This window comes from Hydractinia symbiolongicarpus, chromosome 1 (assembly GCF_029227915.1).
Source record: "Hydractinia symbiolongicarpus strain clone_291-10 chromosome 1, HSymV2.1, whole genome shotgun sequence".
Taxonomy (NCBI): Eukaryota; Metazoa; Cnidaria; class Hydrozoa; order Anthoathecata; family Hydractiniidae; genus Hydractinia; species Hydractinia symbiolongicarpus.
In genome coordinates this window covers 15,551,280-15,567,664 of record NC_079875.1, presented here as the reverse complement: position 1 = coordinate 15,567,664, position 16,385 = coordinate 15,551,280, and the positions used below count along the sequence as shown (strand labels likewise).

Sequence of the window (16,385 nt, the reverse complement as noted above, 5' to 3'; positions counted from 1 at the left end):
CAAAATTTATCCACTTAAGGTAGTTGTTTGGAAGGCTGTAGTTTGAACATCAAGACTTCTCAGGAAATAATAATCGTTTTTTAGCCATATATGCAAACTTTTTCTGACCTGTCTGTTTTTGTATAACCCATGGACGTATAGAATAGCTAGTAGCTTAGCTATCAGAAATTAAGCTCTTGTAGCTCTTTGTTGTAGATGCCTCCTTCTAAATCTATTAATCACCCTGGCCCTTATTAATAATTTCTCCTAATTTAGGTGTGCTGTTATGAGACGGTGCGTTTAAAAGTGGAGGATCATGATAAAATTATTTTTGAAAAGATAAACAAGTGTACATATTTTTAGTGATTTATAGAAAACGGTAAAAAAAGAAAAATGTATTTTTTTTCTTATAATTTTTAGTAACAGTCAGAGCACTATTTAATAACATAAATACCCTGGTGGTTGTTGATGTTCAAATTTGATGGGTTACAAAAGGGCCCCCCAAAATATAAAGTTTTATTTCTGAAAATTGAAATAATGTTTTGAGGAAACATTTAGTGCCTAAAACTTGACGCAAAAAGCGTTTAGGTTGTGTTGGAAACAGATATCTCTATCTTTTTTAGGAAAGGTCTGTTAGTTTCTTACGGCTTTTAAGGACTGCCCAGTGCCTCCAGTTCCTTAAAAATAAGGCTATCAAACCCCAAATTTTGACGTTTTAATCAATAAACAAGATTTTTATATTGCGGTAAACATTTTATTGCAGCGTTTTGCATAATTTTCCAAAAGTGTGCAAAATTAAATCCCTGCAAATAATATTTGTTTACCGACAACCACGAAGTTTGTTTTGTTTATTTTGGTTTGGTGTTTTTGGCTCACATCACTGAAGTGGAACCACTTAGATAAACAAAATCTAAAAAAAAATTAACATATATTTGTTTTTTAGTTTTGCCGACCACCACAGCTTTTCTCATTGTCTAATAGCAGGGGTGGGAATTGCTTGACTAAAATGGTAGGGAAGAAGTAAAAAAAATTGAAAAGAGATCTGCTATTGTTGGCGTTTTGGAGGTCAATTTCAAGTGAATTATTTACGCATTCAATGTATATACAATGTCACGAATAATCTGCAAGGCATTATTCAATGTAAGGAATTATTCATTTTCCAGCTTTTTTGTAAATTGTGCTAGATAAATAAGAAAAATAGGGCAATCCACTAAATTTTTGAAATAAAAAAAATTCACGTCAGCTACTAAACGGGAGCAGGGAAAATTACTCCCAATAAAGTACAGTTAAATTTTCCTAAATCCAAGATCAAGGGTCATTTTTAGGGGAAAAAAGAAGAAAGGAAAAAAAAGAAAGCAAAAAAAAAAACAAAGATAAATTAAAGACAATATGAAAGGTTTTAATAAGTTGAGTCTGTACATGTTTCCTCAAATAATTATTTATACCCATGGAAGTAGACAAATAGTGTATATCTGTCTCAGGAAAGCGATTTCTCCTATCCTTTTCCTATGAAGGTTATTTCTAACAACCTAAAAAGTATTCGTTTCAGTACATAGCGAAGAATTTATAGTCTAAAGGAACAATTCTATGTTATAAATATCTCTAAAAGCGTAAATATCTCAGTTACAATAAGACCCTTAATGAAATATCTTTCACACATTATTAAGTCACATGAGAAAAACAAAAAAAAAATACTCTGAAGGCTATACAAAGGATACAAAATTAGTCTGCCTGGATATTTTAAATACATACAAAAACGGTGAAAATAATATTGAGCAATACAAATGATATTTAGATTCTTAAATTGCATAACTGCATTATTATTAATAAAGTTCTTTATATCAATTTCAACATAATTGTAAATAAAGACATTGTGGTGGCAAATTAAAAAAAAAGTACAATTATCAACACATAAATTTGAAAAATATATATATTTATTTCTAGCAGTAATCACGCTAATTTACGCACTATGCAAACATGCTGACAAAACAGGTGAAACCACTTATATTCATCTAGCTGCATGGTGATGGAAAACTATAGGACTGGTATACCTTTTTTATACTTCATGTTTATGTATAAAATATAATTTCTGGGATTTGGCCATCCTCCACAGATGTTCCGTTATTATTCCCTGCTGCATAAGAAAATTTGAATTCTACTTTTTCACGATTTGGCAACTCAATTACAACTTTTTTTAAACCTTTTGTTCCATAGTATGAGTCAGGTCCTTTTAATGTTCCACAAGCGGTGTAACTCACATTAGGCATAATTTCAATTGGTTCTTTAAACATAACACGATTTAATGCATCAGTACCATCACAACTAAAGGCAGTATCATTATGCCCTATAACCACGCCGGTCTCTGAATTTATAATTTGGATGCTAACTTCGTAATCTGTGGGAACATTTATTGATCCATACAAGCCTAAACCCACAACGAAGATGTGGCGATTAACAATGAACTTAATTCGATCACTTGTTCCACTATATCCCCATCTAGCTTCAGTTTTTGAGAATCGCACAACAGACTTTTCTTTCCCAGTTAAACATCGTCTTGGACGATCCGGAAATTTAACAGTGGGTTTGGGATTTACAGTAAAATGAAGAAACAAATTTACAAGTTCTTTATCAGTCAATATGCCAGATTGTGCCACAAGATTTGCGAATTCTTCTAATGTCATTAGTGGAAAACGGATCAAGTAAAGCGCATCTTCTAACACCTTTCTAAAGAATGAAATAAAAACCATAGACATCTTCAATTTAGTTAACAATTCAATGCTATAGATTCATACAGCTAAAAAATACATCAAAAATTACAATTTTGTTTTATGTTAAATGGCTAATGAGAAAACATCAAAAACACAATGATGACGAAGTGACAAAACAGCAGGCAGGTATATGTATTGCTGCAACTCGCTATGTAAAAAATAATGTACAAAACCTAAAATAGTAACTTAAACGACAGGTTGTTATAAATAGTTAAGTGAAACTCTATTCCACAGTACAAATCTAACCTAGTAGCCCTATTTTACCATTGTTACTGTGGTATTGTTTTCTATTTGGCAATCTAACAGAGTAGATTATTTAATTAACTAGTCGATAAAGCCCGTGGAGAAATCCACTTGTTTTAGATGTTTGCTGACGTCAGCAGTGCAGTGCAGATAAAGAAATTTGCGAAATTTGTTTATTCCTTGTCTGTAATGTGTAGAGGTTGAAACACTGGTTGAAATAATGTACAGGATCATATGTTCTCGACGAACGCCTAATGAGATTAAAATATTATGCTGACGTCAGCAACGACGCGGCAAAAACTTAAAATGTTTTTTAGAAATTAGTATACCTGTTGCCTTGAAACGCTGATCAAGAAAATGTATAGGATCATGTACTTTTGATAAACGGTTGCAGAGATATTAGGGTTTAAAGGTTTTTTGATGACGTATCAACCCGTCCATTCTGAAACGGATTCGGGGACCCAGGTTTGGGAAGATTACCCAAATTGGTCGTAGGTGGTCCCTAGTTACCCATACGGTGAAAAATCATTGACGTCACCACCTCGTTTCCAAGTTATTTGGCCTCAATGTTTGAAGTGCACTGTAATGGCTTCATTAATTTAATAAGGATATTGACGTTAAAGTAGTGTTATTGGCGTCGCGCTGTGACGCCATAACACTTAACATTTGAGACATTTGAGACTTTTTTTCGGCAACTTCAAAGAAAATTTCGGCCACATCAAAGGAAAATGACGACATCCACTATGACCGTCACAAACATTCCGTATTATTATAAAAGAAAATGTGCATTAAAGGTAAGATTTGGTCACAGCATCTAGATCACAAAATTCGCTGGTCAAGAAAACTGCAAAGAAATAGAAAATATACATTTATCAAATGTTCGTAATTGAAAGTACTAAAGTTTCCTCAAATAATCTTTTTTTAAATCCAATTTTTATTTTGATAAATGTTACCTTTAGCTTTCTGGTATTTTAAAACCTAAGGAAATTATGTATGAGTTCACAAAGACCTCCATGAATGTTCATTTTTTCATGTTACTAAAAGTATGTGTACATTGTTGCCAGAAGATACCACATAAAAAAGAATGAGAAAGAAAGACTATACCATCTATTAAATCCTAAATTATTTCAATCCAGATTTTTTTTATTTAATTTTTATTTTTTTATTTTTCTCAAACCAGATCCATCTGAAAATACTTTTTTCTGGCTGGCTGCAGTTAGCCAAAAAAATCTTAAATCAGAAGTCCCACAAAAATATACTTGAAAAGCTTCAGTACTTTTCTAATAATCATCACAAAGCTGTCATACAAAGCCAATACATCATTATATTTAGACTTAGAACAAGTTTAAGTAAATCTAATAGGAGTCACTATTTATTTTAGGCGTTCCCACAGAGTTAGGAATGTTATTAATTTATTACGTAGGGGGTAATTAATACATCAAAAAATACAGAAAATATGTGATAAAAAGTACTTCTTTTCAAAAAGTTTATTTTAACTCTTTGAACAATTTTTAACTGATTTGCATGGTTTTTATTTAGGCAAGTCTTGGGGTAAAGTTACGTAGACTTGTCTCTGCTTAAAGCCTTAAATAGAACTTTTTTACGCAGATAACATACCTTCCTTTCCTAAGACCTAAAGCATAACCTTAATAGTGTTTTCCAATAAAATGGCAAAAAATATAAGCAAAAGAACAAAATTTCAGAGTATATTTTTTTAGTTTTCTCAAATAATTATTTTTATATAATTTAGCTGCTAAATTACTGAAATTATATCCCTAACCCCTGGGGGGCCCAATGTAATCCTTTTGTGTGTACAATTTGACTTCGTCCACCATAGTCTTGAAAATATAGTCTTATTGCGCTGCCTATGGATTAAAATGCAACACAAACGATGTATAAAGGAAGTATAATGTTGCAACTTTTATGCATTTTGAGTTATTATTTGGTTCGAAACAAACATCAAAATGCAAAATTAAAGCACTTACTTTTTAAACGCAAAAAATAGGTTTTTCGTGCAAACTAACTGCTGCCCTATACTTAAATATCGATATTTCCAATGTGTTCCTGTATTTATTTCATCAACTGCCTGTGTTTATACGAAACATTATTCAAATGTTAAATTAGGAACTTCATAAAAACCCATTTGAAATATCTTAAGATAATATTGACAATGATGTAGATATTATGTAAAAAACAAGTAATTGATAGCCCAGGCGTTTATTGAAAACATTGCAGTATGTTTGACACACATCCAGTGGAGCCGGAATAAGATCACAAGTTAAAAAAAAAGCTTTAAAGCAAAATAACCATAGCAAAATAAGCTTAACCCTATTTGGTCCAGGGGGATTCTGCCCACCCCTCACCTCACTTCTGCCATTTCTTTTAATAACTCTTTTTAGCTATGCTAAATGGTATGATACTTACTTATTAGGGGTAAGTCTCTATGAAATCCTTATAATCGGAAAAACATTACAACTTTCGTTAGGATTATAATTAGAACTTAAAACTTACAATACAACTTTTTGACATGAGATTAATGCGAACAAAAGTTAATATGTTCAAAAAATCTAAGAGTATGCAAGAGAGTTAATGAACGCTGGAATACTTAGATTAAATTTTACTAGTACAAAGTACTTCCCACATGATAAAGGCGAAAAGATGCTTTTCAATATCTTTTTAAATAGTAAATATATCATACTAGTCGTTAGCCTGTAGAAAATGGATGGGAGTTCACCTTTTGCAGCAAAGTCAATAAAGATATGTTATTTGTAGCTTGAAGATTGTATGTGTGGTTAGCCTGATCCGCTTTCGGCAGACAGAAAAATATTGCGACTAAACAGCAGTAATTAGCTAACTACAGCTTTTATTGTTTTGGATCCAATTTTAGATTAACCCGTTAAATAAATGCTGATTGGTGATACGTTATTTTTTGACAGCACACCATGACAACATTTGCGTTTGTGAATGAGAAATTATGCCAAAGTTGCCACTTAATCAGTCATTTATTTTGCATATCTATTAATTTCGTTCAGAGTTGAATTACCTATCAAATTAATTGCTGGTGATATAAAAATAATTTTCTGAGGAAACAATATCTAACATTATCAAGTAATAATTTCTGAGAGTTTTGTACCAATACTTCTAAGACTTTATACTACCGTATGAAAAAAAAGTAATAAGCAATTGCCTAAAAACAAAGTGTTAAATATTATTTAAAATTACTGAGCACGTAATTTCATAGGCTAAAAAATTGTTCAGTTTTATTCAACATAATTCAACGTTATGCTGGCCTAAAATGTTAAAAATTCAACATAAACCGTGCCTCCGCACTCCATAATTTTTTAATAAATATTAGCCTGAGTATGCTTATAACGGTTGTTATAGAACCAATGATTTGTTAGAATCATTTGGATTTCTTTTTCATGATATTACTTGGAATGGCATTAATTTTATGCACAAGAAAAAACCTGCATTCTACATTGCTTTTCTGGTAGAAAACTGTGTTTTTGATCTAAGAAAGTGATTACTTTCTGTAAGAAAGTATGTTGTAAAGTGCATGGTATGCCAAGAAAGACAAAAAATCAACTTTTATCAAATTTACTCTTAAGCTTTTCTGAAAAACATTTCTGAAAATAAGATCCTTCTAAAACGTTCCATAAAAATAAGCATAGACTAGGCACAAGAACCTCCAGGAAAGAAGATAAAGAAACTAGATCAATTTATAAATAAACTTGTTTTACATAATTCTGTATATTTTATTTAGAACCATTAGATACCAAACCAATCTTTTTTGCAGCCTGGTAGGTTAAATTTATAGCTACAAACAACACCATCAATGTGAATGATCTATATTGGACTTGTCAATAAACCAAATAAGATTAAAGTATAGTAAACACAAGTACAAAAGGTCAATTCACAATAAACATGCGCAAATTTTGTAGTTAGGTTCCATCACAATATTTTCTTGCACAGGAACAATATCCTTTCATGTAAATTTGAAATCTACAAAAAATATTTTCACTATATGGACAAAAGCAAAGAGATGTTTCACTATTTTTTAAAAAAACCCAGTATAAGCATCACAAAGATTGTATTGCTCAGAAAAATTAAGCTTGCTTAGGATAATGCTTAAAAAACAGAGGAATGCATGTTTTAAAATGTTTTTTATGATGAATGGTGGTTTATAAATTAAAATTTACCCTGAATTTACAAATTCATTCAACGTAAAGGTTTTTTTCTAAAAAAACAATGATATACTATTTGTCTTGCTCTCTCTTAATTAAGTATAGTACGGAATTAAAAATAATGTTCTGAGGAAACAAAATTTGTAGTACATAATTAATGGTTAATAAGTGTAATAAGAAATGTGAATAAAAAATAAACAAAAATAGAATAAAAAATATTCGAAATAAAATTGAAACAAAAATATTTATGCAATAACCAAGTTAATTTTAAATATAATATATTAAATATGCAATATTCTTTTAAGATAAAAAATCCCTTGTGGCCTTAGTGATGACCAATGAGGGCCATAGTATGAGAGCAGGTTATTAATACACTTAATCAAACTCAGCCCTTTGACTCTTTTTGTGAGTTCCTAAATTTAAAAATGCTAGAATTTTATTTCTATTATTACTTTCCCAATTAGTGTTATTCTTAATTTTTTGAAAAACTGTCATATCAGAAACCAGATCAATTTAAAGTAAATAAAAAAAAAAAATTCTCAAGGGGGCTGATCACAAAATTTCCATATCAATAGCGGTGGACGTAGACATTTAATTAACTTTTTTTAACGCCCATTATCTCATATGCATGATATGTTTTCTAACAAAGTCTTGTATTGAAAAAAATTGGCTAGCAGTATGTCAGTATGTTGGAAACAGTTAGTTCTTGTATTTTTATGCATTCTAAAAACCACAATAGCAGAACTTTGCTGTTGTCACGGTAAGCCTTGATGGCATTTGCAATGGCAAAAATTAAATGCCATCATGGATTCAGATGTCTGCAAGATTGCTTTAGCTTGTACAGACAGAAACAGTTTTAATACTAATATAATAGATATAAAATAATTTTTTGAGAAAACAATCTCTAAGACATAGAAATAACAATTTTTCATGAGTTTTATAACTTGCAAATAAATAACAAAAAAAAAACAATCGTTACAATCGTAACAAGATAAGGAGTAATTAAAGCCATATCAATATTACTTCTCGGACATTTATAAGCTTTGATTTGATACAATTTTTTTATACATTTTTTCATACATTTTTTTAAAAAAAAATGTAACTATTCTGTCATTTTTTTGTTCCTTTTAATGGCTTTTATTTGTGTTTTTTCCTCATATAACCTGCAAAATAGGTAAAAACCAAATCTTTTTTTTGTCAAATTTTATCTTATTAAGGATTACATGGATACAAACCTTGGACTTGAGGATCGCTAGTATAAAGAAATATTTTTACTCTTGATTAAAGCGAAAAGATGCTTTTCACTATCTTCTTAAAATAATAAATATATTATAAGTACAATAAAGATTGTATTTTTAAAAAAATGACGCAGAAGAAAAAAAATGAAAAAGGGTGAAGTAAGTTTATTTAAAGCTTATCTTAGTTTTATTATTATCACATCACAATCTTGATACAATTTTGGTTTGCAGTGATACAGATAATGAAAAAGGAAATTGCACACACAGAATCATACTTGGCATGACATTCTTGCATTTTGGAGGTGAAACATTTGTATAAGTTACTCTGTCTGCCGTCTGAGACTTCACATTTTTTAGCAAATCTAGCAATTTCGAACTACCTTAAGGAAAAAAGTTTGTGCAAGAAAAAATTGTGGAATTAAAGATTGCAAATCTGATATTGTGTCAAGAAATTTGAGAATTCACAATTGTGAATTGAAGCAATGATCCAAAAATTTTTCCTGTAAGATCGACCAACATTACAAAAGCTTGTACTAAAGATATCACAAACCGTGCAAATTTCGAACTATTTTTCAATATTCCCTAAAATGTTTTACTTTTTTCTTCTTGGTTTATTAAAATTTGATGCAAATAATTGAGAAGTTTCTCCTGTAAACTTTCATATAGCAAAAAAACAACAACAGAAACCACTTGTTTTGACAAAATTAATTGATTGACTGAAAACAATGTAAAAAACAGGAAGAATCAACGAAATGCAGAACATGTGCTGCCAAGTAATCATAATTAGACAATTACTCCAAAATGTTTGCTTAAGGCAAAGGACAGTTACCACTACGTAGCACACCTAAGTTCCATTAGTTATCCGTTGACGTATAAATACACTGGTGACATCTTTAAAATTCCTAAAACCTCGTACATTTTTTATTGTTCTTCTGTCTGAGTGGATTTTTCCACGGACCTGCAAAGCTATTTTAAAACATACATCTTCTTTACTGAATGATTTAAACATTTAGAATTATTCATTAAATCTTGTTTTGTGTCTTCTTGTGGTTCTAAACCTTTGAATTATTATTATTTTCAAAATCTTAACTCCATAAAAAATGTTTGCATAAGAATTATTTAAAATCTTTTTTTCCTTTTTTTGAAAAAGAAATGTATGCAAAGAATATTTTGGCATTCGTTTATTTGCCATTTAATTTTTGCCACAAGCTCTTGAGGGAGTTTTATTTTTATTTTGGAAAAGAAAAGTTATAGTCTTTCAGTATAAATCCTTTAACACGTGGGAAAAATGGCTTTGACAGGCAATAAAAATAAATGACCCATGATTTTACAATCAATACAAAGAAAAGATAACCCCCCGTGAAAAGATAGTCTGGGGCCCGGTTGAGGGGCGGATTGACACAGCAAACAAAATGGTAGACCTCTCTCTTCTTTCAGTGTTTTCATAATAGACATAGTCTTTTTGTCTTTTGACTATGTTTTAATGTAATCCTGCAGTATATATTTGCGTTACTTTCTATGACGAAGAAATGTGTTTTCTTAATATAGATATTTAACACTATACACCACTTAGGGCCTATAAAGTGAATTAAAACATCCAAAAAATCGCATGCGCAAATTCTCTAATATGGATTCACACTTGTAATTTGTAGCACACATGTTTTCTTTATGAAATTCCCTGGTGAAAGCACTTAATAGCTGGCTTTCAGTACATAAACCAATGTAAAGGCCTGAGATTTACTGATAATAACAAGTTTAACTTCATTAGAGGATCTTTAAAAATTTTTCTAAGGTTTTCAAAAGAATCTAGTGTATATTTTTTTACAGAAAAGACAAGATGTTAATGCCATGACCACAATTAACAAGAGCTAAATTTCACCGAGCTCTATTTCGTTTTTTTTATTTTCGTCAACTTCTGATGTCATAATTAAACATATAAATACTTAATTATTATGAAACCTTTACAATTACATATTGATGATGCTCATTTGTGGAACCAAAACCGAAAACTAAAAAATATGACTGCAACCAGAAATTATTTCCACTGAAATCTTGTTACAAATTTTGGCTAAGTGACTAATACCGACAAAATTTTTTTTACTGACTTATTTTTGCCAATTTTTGTTCTTTCTTTTCAAATGCATTAAGAACTAAAATGCCTCACAATTAAGAGAATACAAAATGTTGGATATTTTCAGTTTACATTTTAAATTGAATTTATTATAAAAAGAAATTTTACCTCAAATAGCTTTTAAAAAATTGTCTATTAGTTGTTCCACTGCTTTAGCTGGTAGAACTTTAAAATACGCTCCTTTTTTGTTGCCGATTTTACTACCGAGACTAGTAAAGCATGGCAGGATACCAGTCTATTATAGCGTACGTAAATTATTAGTTTTTGAGTGTTATACTACTCTGTTGTACAAGGTACCTGTTATTTTTACAAGATAATCATTTAGCATTATTATTTTATGTTCAGTTGGTTTCGCTAGTACCAAGCTGCAACAGTTGTTTGTTATCTCTAAGTAATCTGGAATTTACCAAAGCTAGATTTGTATTTCGTACAAGTTTCAACAGGCTAAAATTCGGTTTACTAAATAAATCAAAATAGTTGTTTTTATTGATTTTAAGGTTTCATAAAACAGTGTTTATAAACTTGAACTCATTTTTCAACTAATTTCATATTTTTCATTCTCTCTTGCTGTGCCAGTTGAAATAATAATTATTAATAACGTTAGCACTTTTTCTGCACAATTAACTGACAAAAAAAATTGATAATTTTCCCCAATAACTCCCCTTACCCCACACAAATTTGTTTTAAAGAGTCAAAAAAAAAACAAAAAAACTAATGATCATTTCTTTAAATAAATTTGAACTCTTCTATCAACTTGTGACTCGCATTCAAAAAGCGTTATGCAAATCCTGGATCCTACTCTACGTTAAATCTTGTATTGTTTAAATAGTTCACACCACAAAACACCAATAAAGTATTTTGAAATAATTTGCTGTTAGCATGTTTCACAGCATGTGTAAAGTGATTGTAAGTTCAGGGATTAAAGATAATTAAGCAGATCTAAAAGTTTAAAAGAAGTCAATAGGTCGAAGAAAGGTTTATTGTATGTAGAAGAAAGATTTGTATGTGAATGAAAAAATGACTGCAAAAAAATTACTTTGCGAGTCTGCTTTATATCATTGGTGAATAAAATTCGCAAATTATTCTAATTCTCTTTGGATTGGTACTTAAAAGAGCCAGTATTTTTTCCAAGACTCTGATTGAAAAAAATTAACATATACATTTTTCTACTTTAATTCAAAGCTCAGCCTGAGTTATGACTCTTCTCAAAATTTGAGTGTCTAAAACTTACGAGAACTGGAAATAATTGTACCTTAATATCTTGAATTTATTGTTGTTTTTCCATCCCCTATATTTAACGAACTTGTTAATCACATATTCCTGGCTAGAAAGCAGGCCGTCATAAAATGATCATGTAAAACAATGAGATAGAGTTCAATAAAATCGCTATTAGGCTAGGCTTCATTCACACTGTTCATTCCTTATTTTTATTTGTAAAATATAGCATCAAATGAAAAGGAAATGTAATTTCCTCCTTATTTAATTCAATATTGTTTTTAAAGACCAGACAAATTACAAAAAAGAAGAAATCACGGCATATCTAAGCATGGTTATTTATTATGATAATTAAGGTTTACTACATCAATAACAAAAAATCCCAACAGGAAGAATGCTAATTGTGATAATAGTTGAAGCACTTTGGAGATAACTAATTTCAAAGAATAAAAGGAGGAATTCACGTATTCTAATTGTAGATCTTATACTGTCTTCATAAGGAAGCAGTTAGGTGTTAAGAAAAATATCAAAAAGTAAGACAGCCAGCGAGGCTAGAAGCTTTCTTCAAAAACCACAACAACAGCTTGAGGTTGTTGGGTGTCGCAAAGAAGCCTGATTTAAGTGAGTTAAAACGTGTAATTCATATAGAATAGTACAGAAACTGATCAATTTATTATAGTCTGAACTTTGTTGATATATATTTATAACAAGCATTATGATGGCAATACAGCTATAATAAAAATAATAAATATTTAAAGTGGCTAGCTCAAAAAATCACAAAAATCTATAGTTAGTGGATTGTTTCCACTGGGGCCCACTAGAACAAAAAAGAAACAAAAAATGAAAAATTTTAGACTGCCTAAGCTCAATTAAACATGTAGTAACATGTTTTATATATATTCTGTTATAATTAAAAACAGAAATTAAAAGGTGATCTCCGAAGCAGACTTCCATTAAAGGTCACTTGGTCTGGAAAATTATTCCACACTTTTGCAGCTCTAAAGGGGGAAGGCTCTTCTGGGAAATTTTGTGTTGTCCAAGGGAAGTGTGTGAAATTGTTTTTTAAGCTCCTCTTGTTTAATGGTTGTGGCAGCTTTTTTCCAAACGGAATTTTGACCACATGTAATCAGGAGCAATGTGATTCATGGCTTGAGTAATTTATCTTTTCTCAAGAAAGGTATGGACACATTTTAATCGTTTTTTTAATTTTCCCAATCTACTGTGGGTGGCACAAGCCCATGCAGAGAAGCAGTAGTTGAAATATGGCATGACAAGTGCATTAATTAAAAGGTTTTTTGTGTGAAGTGTTAAATAAGATGTAATGGTTCTAATTTTAGAATATTTAATTAGTATTTTTCTATTTATGCCATTAACGTGCTCTTCCCATGGCATTTGTTAATGAAACGTTACTCTTAGATATTTAACTTTTTCGTTCCTCTTCAAAGGAATACCATACCCATTATTATTGTTCTCAACTTTTTTTAACTGGCTGTCGTTGCTGAAAATGATTGTTTCAGTTTTGTCCTTAAGCCGAATTTCCACTAGGCATTCCAGAACGCGCTGAGCGTTGGTGGATATTGTTTTTTCAGTCCCAAACCCGTTAAAAGCGGTCCACTCAGCGCGGTTTCAAAAGTCAACTCTCTAGCCGCCTTATCTAAAACCGTTTTGCATACTTCTTTGTTTGTTTTCTTTCTTTTTTTTTCATTCAGCAACAACAATACTTTCAGAAGATTTATTTTCTTAAACAGCAATAATTTTCTACGTAGAAACGTTCATGTTTACATATTTTTGTCGTCTAAATGTTTACGCACTCTTTTTGTTGCTTTTAACAAGTGGAAATCAAAAAATAACATTCGAAGCGGATTTATAAGCGGCTATTGTTTTTAAACAAAGGCCGCCAACGCTCAGCGTGTTTTACACCGCCTAGTGGCAAATCGCCTTTACTAATAGTCGTTTTGTTATTATCTAGCCAGAGGGCGACTTGGGAAAGTTCTAATTTGACCTGTGAGACAAGCTTATCCACTTTTTATGGTATGAAATAATTATTGTATCATCTGCATATAGATGGTGGTAGTTTGAATTGATGACAGGTCTTAAGTCATTGATATATACAAAAAGGGCCCAGAAAGATCCCTGTGGCTTTTTGTCTTTATGAACCAGACCTGATCTTTTAAGTCATCAATATACATCAATATACAAGAAAAAAAGCAGGGGCCCCAACCAACACAGATCCCTGGGTCACACCAAAAGTGTCTTCATGAAGCAGATCTGTGTCGTTTACAAGACTCTAATGCATTAGACATGTATCCAGCAAGCATGTGGTCAAGGTAATGTTTTTTTATCTATATCTTTCAGTTTTGACAATAAAATAGGAACACACTTGCAAATATTCACATCGCACTTGTAAATTTTGCTTACGAGTGCGATTTTTCGCACACCAAAGCACTCATGATTTTTTAAGCAGGTGCTTTTTGTAGCTCTGGCATAGTTTTATTCAAGAAATGGTCTTAATAGTATAGTAATTTTAAATTGTATATATGTAGAAACGTTGTCAAATAATGAAAGATAAATTAAAGGAGATTATATCCACATAAATTATTGTAACACTACCTTTTGTTGATGCAAGAATTAGCAATGTCTTGTCGTCTGCATTCATGGTCAGCCCAACGGACAGCAGCTTCAAACAGCTGACTCTCTCTTGCACTTAATGAATCCCTTTCAAGAATAGATTTTAACGTTCCCACATCAATATCAGTAAAGCCTTCAGCAGTTAAGGAATCCACAGTAAATTTATCAATGCATGCTAGGCACATTTCAGCTAGTTGTGGTTCATCAAAAAGTCTAGCTTGTGAAAGTAAAGTAAAAGCATTATCTGGTCCTAAGTTGCTCTTTAAAAACTCAACACATCTTTTTTCTAATGTTGGAACTGCATATTTCTTTGCAGCATACAAAGTACTCATTACAGTGTCTGGGCCAATGGAGACTTCGTCAGTATAAAGAAATCTTAAAAGTGATAAAAAGGATGCTGGTTCGATATCTGGTATGTTTATTTCACTGTACTGCTCAGAAGAAAATCCACCATTGAACATAGCATCAAACACAACACTCCCAATAGACAATACAAATTTGTGAGCAGGGATACACTGCTGCTCTGAAGTCCCTTTTCCCAAAACAAAATGAATATCACTTAAAACTTCATTATTGAATAAAAACAAAATTCGATCTTTTACTGTACCATGTGAAGATTGCCAGTTGTGACTACCACTATTTTGTATTGGATTTAAATGGATATTTTCCACACCTTCATTATCTGGTTCTTCCACAATAACAAGGGCTCTAGCTATATTTTGTTGGAGTGGTAGGACTTGATCTTGTTGATAAAGTTGTAATTGTCTTTGTCTGTTCAGATTTTGTGGTAAAAGTGCGTTAGGCATTACAAGTAACTTGTTCCTAAAATACTCCAGCACACATTCAGCCTAAGCTTACATTAAATAAATACACCATCGACTATTCCCTTACGAAATTGACAAAAATCCAGGTGGCGAGCTGAAGAGCACCTACATTTTCTTACTTCCATGTCGAATGTTTTCTTTCAAATCAAATCATATTAACTGAGAAAATAAGACCTGAGACCCTTGTATTTGGGGCCCGTGAACCTAAAAGTCTAACAAGCGCAACATTGCCTCCCGCTTTTTCTCCCTCCCCCCAAACAAATTCTTTCTTATGGGACATACTTGTATTGCGGTTACTTAGTTGTCAGTAGCTGCCGTAGCATCTTATCAGTAAAAAAATGCTAAGAAATTCTGGAACCATTTTATTAGCTAGTAAAATTAATAACTTCTTGCACCTGCAAAATTTAGTTACTTTTTACTAACTAAATTTTTAGTCAAATTAGTCACTTCAGCTAAATAACATTAAACTGGTGTCACTTAACCTTACTTCATACTGTTAACTAACTTCTTTGTGACGCTAGACTATACATGACAGTCTTACAAACACGACCGTGAAACTACACTTTGTCTAGAAATCGCATGTTCTCCTTTCCTATCTTGATAAGGATTGCTGCATTTAGTCCCTAATACTGATAGCAACTAACTTTTACAATAATACCTTATGTACACAAAATATACCTAAATATATACCTTGTATCCAAATATAAATTCAATGTTAATTTAATTCAATTATGAAAAGGAATGACAGTTTAACATTGGAGAACTCGTTGCCTTAGATAACTACTACAAGGAATTTAAAAAAATATTGTTGCCATTAAGGGTTAATACTTGCGTTACAAAATCTTAAAGAAATTTTAATAGCATCAATAATTTTTAATGCTATATCATAGACTTTCAAAATTCCCATAACATTCCGCTATGAAGGTCTTGCTGAAGTCAACAGAAGTGAGTACAACAGGTAATTTCGTTCCTCTTATGCATTTTAGTTAATATATGTAGAGTGAGAGTTGACCTTTATACACAAAATCCATTTTAATTTTTCAGAGTTCAGGGAACACATGTGGAAACTAAGCTTTGATATTCGTATACTATCAATCAATAAAAGAGTGTATTTCGGAATGTTTCTGGTAAAATCTGTTAGTTGTGAAAAGTAATCTTGCTTTTATCAAACCTTT

The 16,385-nt window shown here is 31.2% G+C and overlaps 1 protein-coding gene across 1 annotated transcript; it reads right to left on the bottom strand.

Moving 5' to 3' along the window:
• Positions 1-1,357: 1,357 nt before the first annotated feature.
• LOC130642356 (BTB/POZ domain-containing protein 2-like) lies at positions 1,358-15,683 on the bottom strand. Its single transcript, XM_057449445.1, has 2 exons — positions 14,369-15,683; positions 1,358-2,703 (listed from the first exon to the last, which is right to left on the bottom strand). The coding sequence occupies exons 1-2, from the start codon at positions 15,190-15,192 to the stop codon at positions 2,049-2,051; spliced, it is 1,479 nt and encodes a 492-aa protein (XP_057305428.1). The 5' UTR covers positions 15,193-15,683; the 3' UTR covers positions 1,358-2,048.
• Positions 15,684-16,385: the final 702 nt, after the last annotated feature.